The sequence below is a fragment of the Silurus aristotelis genome, assembly GCF_946808225.1.
Source record: "Silurus aristotelis genome assembly, chromosome: 7".
NCBI lineage: Eukaryota > Metazoa > Chordata > Actinopteri > Siluriformes > Siluridae > Silurus > Silurus aristotelis.
In genome coordinates, this window is record NC_139580.1 from 11,867,205 (window position 1) to 11,887,955 (window position 20,751).

The following is a 20,751-nucleotide window of genomic DNA, read 5'->3' on the forward strand; positions in this document are numbered from 1 at the left end:
GAGGTCAATACTTTTTTGTTTGACTTTTTAACAGACTTATATATTGTGTGTAATGTGCTGCAATAATGTACACTCTCCTAAAAAGCACCTACACAACATTATGACAACCAAAGTTGTCATCTGTATCAGATGGTAATTCAGGTTGAAAAATGAAATGGACTTTACAGCAGCTGATGTTTCCTGGAATAAGCTCTTCATAAATATTTAAACCATTTTGTGTCAGTTATCATGAAGAATTTATGTGCAGTTGAAACTTCCTAGTTACAATCTTACAATAACCTGGTTCTGAAGCATTAGATTGAACCACTGAACACAGTAATCGACAAGCAGATCAAGCATAATGCGTAATGATATTAAAGGATTCCCTTCCAAAACTGAGAAGTACAAGAAGAAAACTTATCTGAAAGGCTGTTGAGAGACTAATAGCAGCATTAAAAGAGCATACTGATAAACACTGCTCAATTCCTGCATATGATAATGTCTTTATAGGTCTTTATATAAAAATTAATATAAGAATTTGGTAAGATGTAAAATTTTAACAAGCTAGGAGCCAAATTTATACAACCATGATACTGGTACTAAGTATGCTGTAAATGCATTGTGCAGTGCTGTATGTTCATGTGAACTGTCACAAATTCCCCCTGTCTGTGTGGTGGGCTTCCCATTGCAAATAACCATTTCATATAGAAACTAAATATGTCAACCAGAAATTTAGAGAAACGAGTGTTTGAGTAGTTGTAACGGGACACCAGGAGTATTTGACTGCCACAGAATTCTCATACCAAATATATTATATTATTATTAAAGTAGGGGGAGTGGTGGCTCCAGCGGTTAAGGCGCTGGGTTGCTGATCGGAAGGTCTGGGGTTCAAGCCGCAGTATCGCCAAGCTGCCGCTCTTGGGCCCTTGAGCAAGGCCCTTAACCCTCTATGCTCCGGGGGTCCCTTACGAGGGAAATACCAAGGTCCGTGATGTAGGGCCGCCTTCCCGTGGGCTCACCACCTGCAGGAGGGACCGTAAGGGACGGTGCTGTGAGGATTGGGCAGCAGTCGAAGGCGGGGGCCTGCTTAGACTGCTGCCCCCGCGACCCAAATTACGGATAAGCGGGAGAAAATGAATGAATGAATTATTAAAGTATATTATTAGTCTAATTGAGTAAAAGTACAAAAATGCAGCTTAAAAATAAATTCCGATTATGTGAAAGTACTCATTTTACATTTCTACTTGAATAAAAGTACATCAAATATTTTGCTTTTAAATGTATCAAATGTACTGATCTGTGAGAGCTAGATTTGAATAATCCCTGCATATGATTATGTATCATATTCTTAATATGTCTTAGCTATGGTGGAAGGTAGGCTAGATAGAAACATAAAAAAAAAAAAAGAAAAAAAAAAAAGAAAATTCCACCAAGCCTAGTTCAATTGTGGTGCTTATCATTATGGCAGTGGCAACATCACAATAGTGGGCCGCTTCTCTTTACTTTGGAGTGAGGATCTAATTGGGTCATAATAGCAGGAAGCATGGATAGCTTTACATTTATTTTGAAACAAAAACTTCAGGCCTCTGTTTAAAAACTGAGTATAAAGAAGATAAATTGACCTTCCAGCACAATAACAACCCAAAGTACAAATCCAAGAGAACAAAGGAATGACTTCAAAAAAAAAAGATCAATGTTTGAGTCCAGTCAGAACCCAGATCTAAATCCTGTGGAATGTTTTGAAAAGGGCTGTACACAGGAGATCCGATTTCATAAATACGGAGCAAGGACAAGTGGAATAAAAGTGTTAATTGATGGGCATGCATACTTCAGCAACAAGGTTGTTACATTTCTCTTTGTTTTTCACTTATTCAGATGTCTGCTGTGAGCAGTTCAGTGACATGATATGACACTTATGATATTTTCAAGCATTCTTGATTCTCTTTGCGATTAATCTTGTCATGTAAGCCGCTTTTTGCCAAATATTGAAGACATAATTGACCTATTAATTAGAGTCTGAGAGGAAGTCTAGTATCCAGCACTATTGTTTATTTATGAGCTGCAAATGTCCATAAAAACAATAACACTGAGCAGAAAAAATGTGTAACATGAATGGTACAGTGATTGCACATTTGGTTCAAATGGATGTGTCTGCATAAACAACTCAAAAATTATTTTTATAATCATTTCTTTTGCGTAAAAACTGTAAGCAGTGAACAGCACTGAACTTGCAATACGTGCAACAAACAGTATGGCAATTCTAGGAAACAGAAACAACTAATTATAAAAGCCTGATGATTTTTCTTTAATACTTGAAACTTGAAAAGTGCTACTGCTTCCAAACTATTTTTTTAAAAATTCCATTGTCACTCTACTTGCTATTCTTCATTCAAATAAGAACAAAAGAGAAGTATTTGTCTAGGACATGTATCTAAAATGACCGGGCAACTCCGTATACTTTATATGAGAACTCTGCTTCAGAAATCTATGAGGATACTTGAGATGAATTGTATTATAAATTGTTTTTTTTGTTTTTTTTTGCCAGTGCAGAAAAAATCTTCAGGAAGGAAAACAAAAAGCTGCTGATTAAAATTTTTCAGACCTGCGGCAGGATGAAGGGAGAGAAGCATAAAGCCCCCATTGCAATCAGCAACCATGCGTATAGCATTTAGCCTGCTCTCACAAAGATACCTGTTTCTAAAAGTGTGTGTGTGTGTGTGTGTGTGTGTGTGTGTGTGTGTGTGTGTGTGTGTGTTTGTGTGTGTGTGTGTGTGCGTGTGTGTGCGTGTGTATACCTGTTTCCTGTTGTCCTACACAAGTGCAGTGTAGTGACAATGCGTTTAACCTAATAGATTTTTCACTGTACCACTTTATATACAGTCTCTACTAGTTATGTAGCTACAAAACTTATATTTGTGACTATAAAGTACACAATAATGATGTGTCGATAGATATAGACACAAGATACAGTAGTACAACACAATCATTTACAGAATGAGACAATCTGTATCTGTTTAATGTTTATAGTACCTGTATCCTGATTTTAACTTGAACTTGGTGTGGCCCAATCCACACAGATTTTGTTATATTTGAAGCCTAACACTATTGTCAGGGATTTCGTCCTCATGCAGAAACACTCAGTATGCATAAAAGTCTGTTGAGCTATGAAGCTATGAAGCACTTCCATGTTTTCATGTTGTTGAAATGGCCAGGTGTGTGTCTGCTTTGGTTCATGTCACATTTGCATTGTGTCCTGTCCTGAGGGATTAGTTGTATTCCTCATGTGTCTTTAACTCTCACTCCTGTTTTCAGTACATACTTTAATTAGTGTGTGTATTTATACCCTTGTGTCTCTTTGATCGGTCTGAAGTAATGTTTACTATTTTGGAGCCTGACTTCGGCGAGTATTTCTGTACATTGCCGTATTGTGATTTTATCTTTGAGATTCGGATCTTGTTTTCTGGTTCTTGTGCTCTGCCTTTGACACTCTGTTTGTTGATCGGCTGACCCAAGCCTGGCTTTGACCCTGACCTTTAATGGATTTCTCTGCCTGCCTCTTTAAATTAAACACTTTTACTGCAATTGCATGTGTCTCTGCTCTCTGTACCGGAGAACTATGCCCTTGGAAACACTCCTAAGTGCTGAAAAAAAATACAGCTGTAGTTGTAGTGTAAAATACATAAATGTAGTAAAAATGTAGTGTAAAATGTAGCGTAAAATACAAGCTTAGCTATTATGCCTAAACTCATTATTATTATTATTATTATTATTATTATTTGAACTTGGCAAAAAAAGAATATAAAAATTTGGTAATTATACAACATTGATACTGACCAGGCAGGTACTAAGTATGCTGTAAATGCATTGTGCAGTGCTGTATGTTTATGTGAACTGTCACAAATTCCCCCTGTCTGTGTGGTGGGCTTCCCATTGCAGAAAATAACCATTTCATATAGAAACTGAATATGTCAACCAGAAATTCAGAGAAACAAGTGTTTGAACAGTTGTAACGGGACACCAGGAGTATTTGACTGCCACAGATTTCTCATACCAAATATATTATATTATTATTAAAGTATATTATTATTCTACTTGAGTAAATGTACAAATATGCTGCTTAAAAATAAATTCAGATTACATGAAAGTACACCTTTTACATTTCTACTTGAATAAAAGTACATAAAATATTTTGCTTTTAAATGTAAGTATCAAATGTACTGATCTGTGAGAGCTAGATTTGAATAATTTATGCAATTCAATATTCTATTCTCATGCGTATCATATCTTTTTAAGGATAGATTTTCTATTGTTACAGGCACACAGTAAAAGCTGTGGTCTCACATCAGGTTATGATTAAACACAATTTACATACACTCTATGGACAAAATCTGACTTTTCCAGCCATATGTGGTAACTGTTACCACAAAGTTGAAGGCTCAAAATTGTATAGGATGTCATTAAATGTAGTAGCATTACTGAACAGCATTGCGATGACTGACGCCCTTGTTGCTGAATGAGCACAAATCTCCACAACCACCCTTCAAAATCTAATGGACCATCATTCCAGAAGACTGTATTCATTTCAAGGAAGTGAAGAATTGGCATGTGAAAATTGTAGTGAAGTAAAAGTTTCCCCAAACTAAAGTATTCTAACACAATTCTAGAACTACATACTTATTTTATAATGCATACATAATATAGAAATGACAGAAAAGTTGCCAAGATATACAGTACTGGTGCACTTAAGTTTATATGCACATGCACAGTTGAAACAGTGCATAACATCACAGCTATAACATTTAAATTGTATTGTCTTATTTATAGAAAGAACATGGCAGTATTTTTGTTTTCTCAAACCTTTGGCCTTGAGTTAAGCATTCCCATCTCCAGTTCGTTGTCATGCCGATGACCTTTGGCCTTACACAGTTGTACAAGAAAAGCTTTGGTGCGCATCGCCAGATAGTAGAAGGATTTTGGACTGGGCACCAGATTAAAGGGAGCGGGTAGCGTGCGACCTTCATCAAAATACGACAACCACAACTTAGCACGAGCAAACTTCCACTCAACATCAGCATCCTCCTACAGGGACAAAGGGAGGGGGAGAGAGAGAGAGAGAGAGAGAGAGAGAGAGAGAGAGAGAGAGAGAGAGAGAGTGAGAAGGGGGAGGAAAAAAAAAAAGTCAGAGAGAAAATCAACCATCTGTAAGCACTGACTAATCCTGTCTGTAAAGCCCTAATGCTGTGACTAATACGCACACATGTAATGCGACATCACTCACGATAAATGATTGATTTTTCCTCTGTAATGAATTGATGTTATTTGTTCTGGCGATGTGGGTCATATTGGGTCATTAATAATCTGTTTAAAGTTCACTTAATGAAATTAAGAAAACATTAATTATATTCAGGGCTCCTTTTTTTCATGTTTATAAACGGAAGAAAAGTGTCATATTGGCACTTCCTGGTATATCGCTGACCACAGCAGCAGGTGGCAATCTGACAAAAAAATAGGATAATTGTTAAAAATAGGTTACAATGAATATATAATCAAGATATGTGGTCAAGTGATTATCAAATCAGACACACTCTTCATATTCCCATTTCTAAAACCTGAGAGGAACATTTTTCTAATGTATGATTAAGCAGCTCATTCTCCAAGCCTGCCTAACTCTCTCTTCCTCCTGCTTCTTCATCTGGAGCTTTCTAAATGTGTGACTCACTTCCTGCCGTTATGGATCATGTGGCTACACTAATGATTTGTACTCCCCAAAAACAGCTCACGCCCACCCCGAGTGCACACCGGATACATCTTGTAATTGTCAAGACCTCATTGTCAGTCCACATCGGACGCATCTCAGCTGTACTGCTACATAAGCTACTGCAGGAGGAAGAGCAACAGCGTGGTTTGATTTTAATGTGTTCTGTCAACTATAGCATTCATGTATCCGTTATGAGTGGGTGAAGATACATTTCTGGCTTTTTTCCCTCCTCTTGAGCTTCCTGTGTTGATGTTTGTAGTTCATATTGCCATACAGAATTATGTAATAGGACACGAGATAAGAAAATCTTCACCAAGCTCCATCAAGAATAGCTAATATAATGTTTTTTCATGAAGAGGATGCTAATACAATGGACTAAAAGAGTATTGAAAAGTGTCTATAAAATAAAAAGGCCCATTGAAAAACAAACAAAGCATTCTAGAGTGAACGGCAATTTCACAAACCTTTTTCTAAGCCACTTGTGCTTCTTTTTAATATCATGTTTTACAAATTTTCCTAAAAATATCCAGAACATATATTTTCAGTCATAAATCTAATTTAATGTAAGAAAAGTAGTTTTCTGTAGATTTTATGTTTCGCTTCAGCATAAGGAGGAAGAAAATATGAAAAAATGTTCAACAAGGCAAACGCGACTTTGACACAACATGCTGTGGACTAAAATGCTTGTTTCTGCTGTGAACTGGTTTTCAAACTGTTGCTTCAGTACTTAACCATCTTGATTCTGTAAACCTATACCTTCTAACAGCTGCTGCAATCTTGAAGAAATGATCCCAGCACTTTTATGATCATACTAAGCATTCTGTCTACACATTTTAAACCTAGTACTATGTCATTAGTTTTGTGAGATTACTTGAACAGTGAGGTGCATGGTTTACCCTTTCACTTTAATTGAGTTGTTTTATTATTATGGTACAGCTAATAATGAGATGTAATGATAAATCAGTCAATTGTGTTTAAACTATGCTCTTTCTATAAAATAGAATGCAGTGATAGTATAACCTTGAGTTGTAAGATACAAGGAATATTTTGTAAGAAACTTTCCAGATTTTTAATAATAATAATATTAATTTATAATAATACTACTACTACTACTACTAATAATAATAATTAATAATAATAATAAAGAAAAAAATAAACAACATTTATTTATTTATTAATTAAACACTTTTTAATGCCAGATAAACACTAAGGTGGCTGTAATGTTAGTACAGGTTTGGATCAGTGTGAGTTTCAGAATCCCACCATGTTGACAGATTGTCGCTCCACTCAGTTCAGCACAGACACGCTCATTTCTGACCACGCAAAGCCAAACATAAGAAACAAACTGGCTTGTGCTCAACACACTCAGCAATATGCTCAGTGCACAAGAACAGAACCTTTAATATGATATTAGAAATTATAATAGTAACTGCCCAGTATTTTCTCTCCAATTTCAGACCAATCTGTGAAGCTGAGAATCATTCCACATGAACAACCTTAAGATCCATGAAGTTACTGAGCAACGCAAAAGCTATAATGATGTCCTTGGATTGTAATATCAAAACACAATAGCTATTACAATGGCTTTGAAATACAATTTGCACGAACAGTTTTACATTTAAGGGCCATCAATTAAAAGTACACCTCAATGATGATGGAACTAAAATGAATGTAGATTCTGTCTCATGCAGATAAGAATGGGTTTCTCTCTCATACAATCGCAGGGTTTTTTTTTTTTCAGTCATCACTAGCTTGCCTATTAGTGATAAACTTGTAAGAGATAAACTTATAGGCACTCATCTTATATCTTCTTCTTCTTTCTGCTGCTCCGATTAGGGGTCGCCACAGCAGATCATCTGTCTCCATACCCCCCTGTCCTCTACATCTGCCCCTTTTAACCCAACTACCTGCATGTCTTTCCTTACAACATCCATAAACCGCCTCCTTGCCCTTCCTTTTTTCCTCCTGCCTGGTGGCTCCATCCTCAGCATTCTCCTACTGATATAACCCATGTCCCTCCTCTGCACATGTCCAAACCATCTTAATCTCGCCTACCTTACCTTGTCTCCAGAACATCCTACATGCGCTGTCCCTCTAATAAACCAATTTCTAATCCTGCCCATCCTCTTCATTTCCAATGAAAAACCTTAACATCTTCAGCTCTGCTCCCTCCAGCTCCATCTCCTGTCTTTTACTTAATGTCACTGTCTCTAATCCATACAACATCGCAGGTCTCACCACAGTCCTATAAACTTTCCCTTTCACTCTCGCAGATACCCTACTATCACAAATCACTACTGTCACTCTTCTCCACCCACTCCACCCTGCCTGCACTCTTTTCTACACTTCTCTAACACACTTTCCATTACTTTGCACTGTTGACCCCAGGTACTTGAACTCCTCCCCCTTCTCCACCTCTTTTCACTGCAACCACACCACTCCACTGCCCTCCCTCTCATTCACACACATGTACTCTGTCTTACTCCTGACTTTCATTCCCATTCTCTCCAGCACATACCTCCACCTCTCCAGGCTCTTCTCAATCTGCTCCCTACTCTCAACTCAAATCACAATATCATCCGATACCTCTGGCGGTCTTTGGTAACCTGGGCCTCAACCGATCCGATATAAAATTCTGATTTGTGATCCGCATATTTGATTTGGCACATTTTACGCAAGATGCCCTTCCTAACGCAACCCTCCCCATTTAACCGGGCTTGGCACCAGCACTAGCTTGTGCAACAGGCACTCATCTTATATACAGTAACATATAAATTACAATTTTATAACCTCTGTAAAGCTGCTTCGGGACAATATCCATTGTTAAAAGGGTGATACATATAAAACTGAACTGAATTGAATTCTCACCTCTATTTCCTGGTAGGAGCTGTTAATCATGGCTATGAGCATGTTGAGCAGGACCACCACCATGGTCACATTATACACGCCATAAAGCACATAGCCAATGTTCTCGATGAACTTGTGGTCGTACTTCAGAACCACTGAGATCACCTCTGACAAGCCAAAAATGGACCAGAACAAGGTCTTAAAGCTTTCCTCCACCCTAAAATACACACAGAACAGTGATTTGTGAGTGTCAATTACTCATGCCCCCCTCCCCCCCACCAACCCCCCCAAGAGACAGTTTAGTTTAAGTTCAGTTTAGCATAAAGTTTATTTATTGACATGTCTGTATGTAGTACAATATTATTTATATAGAATTAAAGCTAGAATCAGGAAAACAGAAAAGACATAAAAAAAAATAACAATAACATTCAAAATATTAATAGTAACAATAGGCAACAATCAACAAAAAAGCAACAGAAAAAAACATAATACGAACAGCAGCCATAATGAAAATAACAGTCTCTCAGGGGCAGTAATTAAGTTTTTTTAAGGGTGAGCATGTGATCAGTCATCACCAGGGGAGCTGGAGGCATGCTTGAAAATGACTCAGTCTTGCATAAGATGAGTGTGTGTGTGTGTGTGTGTGTGTGTGTGTGTGTGTGTGTGTGTGTGTGAATGTAATATGTATTTTTTGCTTTGTATGTGTGTGTGTTAAAGAGAGAGAGAGATAGATAGAAAGAGAGAGAGAGAGAGAGAGAGAGAGAGAGAGAGAGAGAGAGAGAGAGAGAGAGAGAGAGAGAGAGAGAGTGACCCTCTGTCTCACTGAGCCCTTCTGTACACATCCAAAACTCACATTAGCGTGGACTCACATTAGTCAGACAGTGTGTGCATACTAAGCTTATTTAAAGTTCTAAGTTACATGAAGTCATATTTTTTTCCCACTGGAAGTATAATACCCATGTTCTGTGGTCCCATACTGAACTCATTATCTGACATTCTTCTTGGCATCTCTTTAAGTTCAGCACAGAGACTGATAATGAAGAGGAGAGGATTTTGTGGGAAAAAATCCTGTTCAGAGTCTAACAAAAAAACCTTGTGTGCATGAGCCCATTTCCTATTTTCCAACTCTTAGCGCACACATGACATCGTCTGCCGTACTGTAGAGTACTTTTTGGAGGTTAGTGAGTGTGTCTATGTCTCTTTTGTTCAAAATAAGTTCAAAATAAAGCAATAAGCAATCTGATTGTATTACAGGTTGAACTCTGTAATAACAGCATGTCAGTAGAAGCAATATAACAAGATGAAGCTTGTCAGCTGTAGCTGGTTAAATGAATAATGACATCCACAGTGGTAGGGTTAACTTTTGTGAACTACAAGTCTCAGGGCTGCATTGCAAATATTCTGTGCAGTTGAATAAATAAGCATCAATCTGAATTGCAAATTGTAAATGGGATTTAGCAATCTGATCCTACCAGCTCTTAGCACCATCTTAACGATTGCCATGGTGTTCGAGTGTGTTCTTAAGGAAAATCCAACACACACACACACACACACACACACACACACCATTCCTTCCTGTACGTGATTCATTTTTCTGTATGATAGGTATACACGCAACCACAACGATGAAAGGAATCCAATTAATCTGTCTCTTTCTCTGCATCACTCTTTCTCCGTCTCTCTCTATTTGACATGGGGGTATCTGTTATCATCTTTCTGCCTTTCTTTTTCTCATTCCTTGATCCCTCTGGCAGAGTGATCTGTCCATCTGATGTGTGCTGATATCCCTGTCCAGAAACACCAAAACACCAAAACACCACATGTATATACACGTGCATGCAAACACACACACACACACACACACACACACACACACACACACACACACACACACACACACACACACACACACACACACACACACTTCATTTCCCTCACATTTGTCTTATTATCCTTATATGACATTCCACTGATAATTAATAGTACATCTATACTTTATAATTTATTCATTTATAATTATTTTTGAAGATATTAGGGTTTTTATGTTTTCCCACTCAGAAAGCTTTGTTCTGATCACCATCACTGTACCCGGCAACATCGGTTATCTGTAATAAATGGACATTCGGGTGAAACCCAAATGAGGATGGGTTCCCTCTTGAGTCTGGTTCCTCTAAAGGTTTCTAAATGCCATCTCGGGGAGTTTTTTCTTGCCACAGTCGCCACCGGCTCACTCATCAGGGACAAACTTACACTTATAAAGAACATATTCATTTTTTATCACCACATTATCTGTGTAAAGCTGCTATAAGACAATGTTCATTGTTAAAGAGATATACAAATAAAAATGAATTGATTCGAAAAGGTAGACCCAATGACCTTCCAAGGTAAAATGTGTAAACGAAGAAGATATGAATGGTGATCTTAGAACTTTCCTAGAAGTTCTGCCGGTGTCAAGAGCTTTAGATTATAATCTTACAGAGTGAGAGCTGCTCAGATACTTATCATAAATAACAGAATAGCATGGGAGCCACTGCGAAAGTAGTGATGGAGAAACATAAATGAAACAAGCCAATAGACAGCAGGTATTATCCCTACTACCTTCACATATAAGATACTTAGTGGAATGTCTTTGTGAGGATTAGTTTTTTAATTTTAAATAATAATCATTGTTATTATTGATATTAATTTTCTAAATGCTTTAACTTTCAATATTAAAAATCAGTGTTGGGGAAAAGAAATCGTATTGTGTCACTGCTACTTAAAACATGTTATAATCCTAATAAAAAAAGTGAATAATCAGCTTCTAAGAATCTGTTGAATTAAGTAATGATTTATTATTATTAATTATTATTGATAAAATTACTTTTATTCATTTAGAGATACTTTGAATCTGATATTATTTAATCTTTGGTGACGCTGCATAAAGCAGGATTAAACCTTTGTTTTTCTCTCTTTCACAGATGCGTGCACACACACACACACACACACACACACACACACACACACACACACACACACACACACACACACACACTTTAATATCCATTCATCCAATATCCACCGACTTGTTTATGGAAGGTAGGAACAAACCTATATATAAATCTGTATTTAATATAATAAATATAATATAATATAATATAATATAATATAATATAATATAATATAATATAATATAATATAATATAATTTAATATAATATAATATAATACATGACCTCGTAATATCACCTTGTGCATGAAAAAGAAACATGTAGAAAGGCCCTGTGTTTGTGCACATATTCCTATTCCTAGCTCTTAACACACACATATCATGGTCTGACTTACTGCAGAATGTTTTCTGCAGGTGAGTGAGTGTGTTTATGACTTGTTTTGTGTAATCTAAAGCTATTAAGGAATTTTAATGCATTTTGAATGGAATTCTATAATTAAAGAAATATCCATATTACCCCAAACCAACTGTTTACATAATCCTGTTGTCTGCACAAGCTAGTTCATGCTGATTGATGACTTAAGAACATTTATCGCAGGTCTACAGTCAGGGATTCGTTGTAGTCGTATAATCCAACATTGAGAAACAGTCTGCTATAGAATTCAACCAAGAGTTTATTGAAGCCATCTTGTATATATAATGTAAACCCGGCTTTATTTACACGTTGCCTGCAATAATGTTCTATCAGTTTTTTTGTTTCAAAAGCTGTTACGCCTTGATTATAGAGTGTTATATTTCTTATAAATCGTTATTACATTGTTCAGAGAACAGGCATTAAAACATCATTATTGTATTATTAAAAAGAGAAACTGCATTAAGGAAAACTCAGTGAGCCTGCATCTCTCTTTTGCACTTTCCTTTTTTCTATTCTTCTCTCCATCTCAAAAAATTATATAATACTTCCAGTGGCAGACATTTGTTACACAGTCAGAGGAGGAATGTTAATTACAAGCACTAACACAAAATCAACATGTAAAAATAATCGAAATTTTCTATATCCAAAGCATCATAAATGGTATTAAAGCTGAATATAGGAAATGAAATGTTAATGTGTCATTAGGAGTCTCCAGGATAATTTTACTGAATAATTTATATTTGGTTGATACACTGTTATTTAAAATTGATATCACAGTGCTGGCTTTTCAAGTCCCTTGGCGTTTCTTAAAATAATCCTCAATTTCCCACTTGAAAATAATTATTATTATCTATCTGTCTGTCTATCGTGCTGTATGATTGTTTCTCTCTCTTTCTCTCTCTTTCTGACATGTTGAAATATGTATAAATATTAAAAAGAAGATTAGATGTCCATCAGAGCAGTAACCACAATGATGATAGGAACTCTCTCTTGACTTGATGACAGATTGATATCAGGACGTTTAATTGTATTTGCCTCATCATACAGAGTTCTGAATGGAGATTTCCATAATGAGACATACAAAACTTATTCATGGCTCTTTGAATGTCTGTCTGTCTGTCTGTCTGTCTGTCTGTCTGTCTGTCTGTCTGTCTGTCTGTCTATCTATCTATCTATCTATCTATCTATCTATCTATCTATCTATCTATCTATCTATCTATCTATCTATCTATCTATCTTTTTCACTCTCCCTTTATTAATCCACCCATCCCTTCTTTCCTCCGTCTACCTATCCTTTTATCCACCCCAATCTATCCGTCCATCCATCAGTCCATCCATCCATCAGTCCGTCCGTCCATCCATCCGTCCGTCCGTCCGTCCGTCCGTCCGTCTGTCCATCCATCCATCCAAAAACATACAGTGACACATCCCACATGATAAACTTTACCACATATAACTTTCTGTATAAAGCTATATAGGTCACACTGTCATCTAGTTAATATCATCTATAGACCTTATTCTCATGTCTAACAACAAGGGACTGATGGATAATGTGTGTGTGTGTGTGTGTGTGTGTGTGTGTGTGTGTGTGTGTGTGTGTGTGTGTGTGTGTGTGTGTGTAAATCCTGATCTGTTAAAAGAAAGAAAAATAATTTAGTATTAGATTATACTGATAGACGTAAAGACTGAAACACATACATAATACTGAAATATTCAAAAATGCAGAAAATTCTGCTAGTGGGCATCTGTGTGAATGCTGAGGTGAAAAGAATATTATTCCACCCTAATCAGTGGTCTAACTTTTAAAACTGAGATTTGCGGTGGTTTAATTAGGGTTCATGCTGCCCTGCTGGCTCATCTGCACATTTATTTTCAGATTTGCACCATTAAACATTTAAAAGTAAAACACTAACCGGCAGAAGGAAAAGCGGAAGAAGAAAAATGAATATGGAAATGGATTAAAAAAAAGTTATGCATTTTAAATAATACAGAAAATGTGGAGTATTTTGTGAAAGATTAGCATTGTTTATAATTAATCTGGTGAATTATTGCACTGATTAATATTAAACAACATTTTTCTTCACTGAATAATTCTCCAGTATATCTTTTTACAAAGTGATTTGCTTTGTACAGGCTCAAATCTACAACTGATAAAAAAGGAAAAAACTTTTATTATAAAAACACTGACAGTTGACAAAGAAAAACAAAGCCATAGAAAGTCCATACAAAAATAGTATTCTGTGAGGAGCTGTTTAACATTCATTAATGGAGTCTACAGTGTGAGTGCTTTGGGCATTGAATTCTTTATCACGTTTTGCTTGACTGATAGATGAACAGACTGATAGACAGATGGATAGAATGTCCAGGTGGACAAATAGACAGACAAATCAGAGAGATACAGTTTTTCTTGAACAAAGAAAAACAAATATTAAAGAGTAATTTACTTAACATTTATAGAATTGCTTTTAAGGTCTCATGGTGCAATATTCCACCATGAGGAAGTGTTCAGGACAGAGAACGTTGTACTTTCTGTGTTGTCAGTAGCAAGACACAGTACAATTTTTTTTTTATATATATTAACTCCAAGTGACAAAAAGCTGGTGTAGAAACGACTTTTCTATCTGCTATAATGTCATAACAGGAACTACCACGTTTTACGGACATTCCACATCATAACTACAAACCAATGTGTTTCTAAGTGGTACATTCAAGGCAAATTGCTAACATATAAAAAGAATAAAACACATGCGTTTGTAGAAAACAAATCCAGGTTACTATTCCACTAGCCAATTGATAATTTTTCTAAAGCAGCACATCTTGCAGTACTGTATCTCAAACTTTTTTAAAGGTGCTGGCATTGAACTGTTATACTTGCTGCCTAAAAAGCAATTTAAACCTGATTTCAATGAAAAAACAATAGTGAACCTGTCTATCCTGCCTACATTCCTGCATGCTGCTTTTCTCCACATCTCACCCTATATGTCTTTGTCAACCTCAATAAATCAATCATTCTCTCTCTCTCCTTTTTTGACTACACGTCTGTCTTCAAACACATTAACCTTTTTCTCAGTGCTCCCACCAAACTCATTAATCGTTCTCTTCAAAACCCAAGATTCTCCCTCCTTCCTCCTTCAGCATTATCTTCCATCGTTCAAGTGCCATTCTCTCAATGCATCCCTATTTCATCAGCCTTCAATTCTTCAATTCTCCTTTCTACTTATTTTTCAATAGAAAACCGGGAGACGATAACACACACAACTACACACAGACACATCTTTTCCATTCTCCCTGCTTCTAGGCAGCTAGCTGGCATCAGGACTAAGTTCGCCCACACAGACTGGGCATGGCAACACTACATTCCCTCACTCCATACCTACTTCTCTCATCATTTCTGAATCCCATAAGCCTTATTCCTTCTGACTGAAGCAGTCTAACAGGGATATGGGATTTTTTTCCATTACCTCTACTTCTCACTTTGTTTTCAAACATCTACATTATAACAATTTATCATATTTGCTAATATTTTTCTTGCGAATGCCTTTTCTCTTTTATGCTTCTGCTTCTCCTGCTAAGCCTCTTACTCATTCACTCCCATTTCCATTTGCCTCTGGCATCAAGGCGAGCTGGCTGATCTCCCCTATTTGCAATTCCCTAATTCCTCCAACCTATAGAGCAGAGCCCACTCTTTCTCTCTTTAACTCTCGCCCTTTTTTTTCCACTTCAATTCAGTTCAAAGTAATTGAATTGCTCGTCTAACACAATTTAAGGTTATACTGAATTACATCAACCCAGCATTAAATGGCCATTATAGAAATGATACAGAAATCCAGATATAACACACACCAGGATGTGGATCACATACAACATTTTGTATTTAAGGAAACTGACATTAACATTAATTCATATTACTCATTATCTATTTGTTTTTACGTGTGTGATAATGTTACAACAATATCAGACTATAATTTTCCAGTGTAATTGTGTCTTAAATCCAGTCATATGATTCCTTTCAGCTTAATATATTTAATCCATGTTATCTAGTTTATCAGGTGCACCTACTAGAGATGTGCAATTATTAAACATTGCTCATTTAAGTAAAAAAAAAAAGAGAGAGAATTGCTCATATATTTTTATAAGATTTGAATGTAAAGATGCAATGTCCAGCTCTGTGGAGATATGCAAACACACCAGTTGAATATTAGCTACTATTATTCATTGACTTCATTTGCATAAGCAAAGTAATTTACCCATTTTCAGTATCCACTTTATATTATCAAGATCAGGATTGAACCCTGGAGTTGTGAGGTGATAAAAATAATCAATATGACATGGCTCCTTATCTTCCTAATGTAATATTTGTAGAAAGTTAATAAAACCTCAACAAATGTTTTATTGAATTTGTTGAATTGTTTTAGATAATAAGAACAAAAATAAGTTATTTTGTATTGTTCATCATTTTGGTCATTTTCCCAGATCACCATGTTAATTGGTAGATGGATCATTCTTATCTGGGTGCAATGAACATGAGGGCTGCACTTTTATAAACACTGTGTATTAGTACTGGCAATGTTATTACACACACTATGTTAATCCTTCATAAACATTAATGTTTGCAATTAGATGCTACTGCTAATCTATCCATACCCAGTGTGTATGTGTGTGTGTGTGTGTGTGTGTGTGTGTGTGTGTGTGTGTGTGTGTGTGTGTGTGTGTGTGTACAAATCTAGCCCCTAGCATTGCTGCTGGCTGGATATTTTTGGTAAGTTCAGGTGCGAATTGATTTATTAAAGTGCAAAACATATAAAAAAACAACATAAAATAAAACTCTAAACAAACAGCTGAGGAAACCCGAACTATGAAGGGAACCGAAAACCATAGACAACAGCCATGAGACATTAAGTGCTGTGAAGGGTAAGGCTATATGCAAGTGCTAATCAACTGTGAACAAGGGTCAGGCCCAAGTGATCAGTGACATGCGACTATGTCATGTGACATTCAGGGGATGAAGAGGAAACATGGTCCTGTGGCTCTTGGCATAATGTAAAAGCCCACAAAAATGTCCTTATACCAGCTCATGTGACTAACACGTCAATATCATGTGCTGTGTTGTACTGAGAATGATCCACCTCTCAAATAATACTCCCACACTAAAGATTCTGCTGTGGTTACATTATTTTTATTGCCGTTCAATTATCCATATCTCTTTTAAGGCATATCGGAGCGGTGGATGCATTGTGACAGATAGACTAGTCATTAAATAGAAATCTAGAAGGCGACAGATTTAATGACTATACTGTAGCTCATCTACAGACTGATATGTGACCAACTCATGAATTAGCACTTAATTCAATTACTGTATCAAGTTGCTCTCTTCCTTCTACATCTTTTAGTAGAAAGAAATAAAATCTCTCATTAACGTCGAGTCTATGAACAGCTTGATGCTTGGATTGTACACTGCCTCACTCAAAATGTGCCAAGACCAGCATCTGCCATATTAATACATGTAAATGGACAAAAATACATTTGTATGCACACCTACACACAACCACATTAAAGCACAAACACTTATTTTCACACACACACACACACACATAAACCCCCATCTTGCTATAGAAATGGATTTTGCCAAAAATGATATTTTTCTATATATACAGTGTCTTGCGAAAGTATTCGGCCCTCTTGAACTTTGCGACCTTTTGCCACATTTCAGGCTTCAAACATAAAGATATGAAACTGTAATTTTTTTGTGAAGAATCAACAACAAGTGGGACACAATCATGAAGTGGAACGAAATTTATTGGATATTTCAAACTTTTTTAACAAATAAAAAACTGAAAAATTGGGCGTGCAAAATTATTCAGCCCCTTTACTTTCAGTGCAGCAAACTCTCTCCAGAAGTTCAGTGAGGATCTCTGAATGATCCAATGTTGACCTAAATGACTAATGATGATAAATAGAATCCACCTGTGTGTAATCAAGTCTCCGTATAAATGCACCTGCACTGTGATCGTCTCAGAGGTCTGTTTAAAGCACAGAGAGCATCATGAAGAACAAGGAACACACCAGGCAGGTCCGAGATACTGTTGTGGAGAAGTTTAAAGCCGGATTTGGATACAAAAAGACTTTCCAAGCTTTAAACATCCCAAGGAGCACTGTGCAAGCCATAATATTGAAATGGAAGGAGTATCAGACCACTGCAAATCTACCAAGACCTGGCCGTCCCTCTAAACTTTTAGCTCATACAAGGAGAATACTGATCAGAGATGCAGCCAAGAGGCCCATGATCACTCTGGATGAACTGCAGAGATCTACAGCTGAGGTGGGAGACTCTGTCCATAGGACAACAATCAGTCGTATACTGCACAAATCTGGCCTTTATGGAAGAGTGGCAAGAAGAAAGCCATTACTTAAAGATATCCATAAAAAGTGTCATTTAAAGTTTGCCACAAGCCAGCTGGGAGACACACCAAACATGTGGAAGAAGGTGCTCTGGTCAGATGAAACCAAAATCGGACTTTTTGGCAACAATGCAAAACGTTATGTTTGGCGTAAAAGCAACACAGCTCATCACCCTGAACACACCATCCCCACTGTCAAACATGGTGGTGGCAGCATCATGGTTTGGGCCTGCTTTTCTTCAGCAGGGCCAGGGAAGATGGTTCAAATTGATGGGAAGATGGATGGAGCCAAATACAGGACCATTCTGGAAGAAAACCTGATGGAGTCTGCAAAAGACCTGAGACTGGGACGGAGATTTGTCTTCCAACAAGACAATAATCCAAAACATAAACTAAAATTTACAATGGAATGGTTCACAAATAAACATATCCAGGTGTTAGAATGGCCAAGTCAAAGTCCAGACCTGAATCCAATCGAGAATCTGTGGAAAGAACTGAAAACTGCTGTTTACAAATGCTCTCCATCCAACCTCACTGGGCTCGAGCTGTTTTGCAAGGAGGAATGGGCAAAGATTTCAGTCTCTCGATGTGCAAAACTGATAGAGACATACCCCAAGCAACTGCTGTACAGTTGTAATCGCAGCAAAAGGTGGCGCTACAAAGTATTAACTTTAGGGGGCTGAATAATTTTGCATGCCCAATTTTTCAGTTTTTATTTGTTAAAAAAGTTTGAAATATCCAATATATTTTGTTCCACTTCATGATTGTGTCCCACTTGTTGTTGATTCTTCACAAAAAAAATACAGTTTTATATCTTTATGTTTGAAGCCTGAAATGTGGCAAAATGTCGCAAAGTTCAAGGGGGCGAATACTTTCGCAAGGCACTGTATGTAGAGAAATTAAACTATAATTCACTGCTTTAAGCATTCCTGTATGTACTGGACAGCCAAATGAGCATGGTGCCCTTTTCCTGATAATATGTTTAGTTTCTCTGTTACAGCAAGTTCACCAAATTAAAGGTTTTCTCACACCGTCTTGGATATAGTCGTAAAGTTTGCTGATGTTGACAGGATAGCATAAACTTGTATGTTTGGGTTTCTGAATCAAAATTAGCTGATTTCCTGAGTGCAAGAACGAGCACAGTCTCGCTACAGGTGCTCCTAATAAAGCAGTTGTTGATGTTTCTTATAGCACAGCAACCACGTTATTAAACGTATATGTAGGAAAAATGTATATTTCATTACATGTTGATTGAGTGATTTGATTTTGACTTAAAATGAACAATGATAAAACCTCTTTCATAACAACACTAAATTGTTATTTAAGAACAAAACACACAAACTAAGTTAAACATTTGAAAACCATTGCATAAAAAGTTGTAGAACAGTGTCAATCTACTCACAAACTAGTTGTTTTAGAGTAATGGAACGTCTTATTGAAATTATTGGGCTTTGTAAGTCCATTTCACAGTGGGAGGTATCTATAATAAACTCTGGCAGCTGAGCAGTATTTGTTCTCTGCATGTGAGCCCACATTCATTCTGCAATTGAGAATGTACACACCTGAATCTTTTATTTGTGATTTGATTTCTAATTTGTGGTAGAAATAATTCAGAAGTTTGGTATCCACTTTTTTAACATGGGCTGGAACTGGTACAAACACACATTTCATGCCATATGCACCAGAGAAGTCAGGTACTGAGCTAATTCCCTCTGTGTTCCAATATCTCACAACTCTCTCACGCTTTCCTCTCTTTCCTTCCATCCTTGTCTCTGACTCTCTTTGGTTGTCTGAAGAAACCATATTCCCACAGTTGTCCATTTTAATAGAATTCAAGAGAGCCCTGAGCAGGGGGCCAATACTAATGATGACGACGTCTGCATCGGCGGTCTGTTTCTATATTTTGCTGTTTCGGGTGTGTGTGCATATGCAGAGGCAGAATCCCTGATTTGTCAACATGGTCTAAAGGAAAAATGTCTTAAGTATTCCATACACATTCCTTACATGTACTTCCAAAAAATATATTGCACAGAGAGACTAGCACACACACACACACACACACACACACACACACACACACACACACACACACACACACACACACACACACACACACACACAAGATAAGTCCTATGCTGAAAATAGCTCATTTCAATGTCTGTGCATGCGTGCTTGTGTGTGTGTGTGTGTGTGTGTGTGTGTGTACAGACACTCCCACATTTTATTTTGAGCCTGCATTTCCACTGCATCTATTCTTTGTTCCTTCATTCTTAAATATAGATCCTGCACTCCTGCTGCTTTACCCAGTGCTTTTTATTTTTCTTCCTCTCACCTCTAGCCAGAACACTCCTCTCTCTCTCTCTCTCTCTCTCTCTCTCTCTCTCTCTCTCTCTCTCTCTCTCTCTCTCTTCCTTTCCTTCCATTCC

General features: G+C 37.0%; 1 protein-coding gene across 1 annotated transcript in view; it reads right to left on the bottom strand.

Annotated features, from left to right (window-relative positions):
* The window catches only part of trpc7b (transient receptor potential cation channel, subfamily C, member 7b), a 70,084-nt gene that overhangs the window by 4,212 nt on the left and 45,121 nt on the right, over nucleotides 1–20,751 (bottom strand). The window contains exons 8-9 of the mRNA XM_083547007.1: nucleotides 8,606–8,801; nucleotides 4,837–5,058 (exon numbers count right to left, since the gene is read on the bottom strand). Of these exons, the coding sequence (XP_083403133.1) occupies nucleotides 4,837–5,058; nucleotides 8,606–8,801 (418 nt within the window). The remainder of the gene's footprint in view (nucleotides 1–4,836; nucleotides 5,059–8,605; nucleotides 8,802–20,751) is intronic.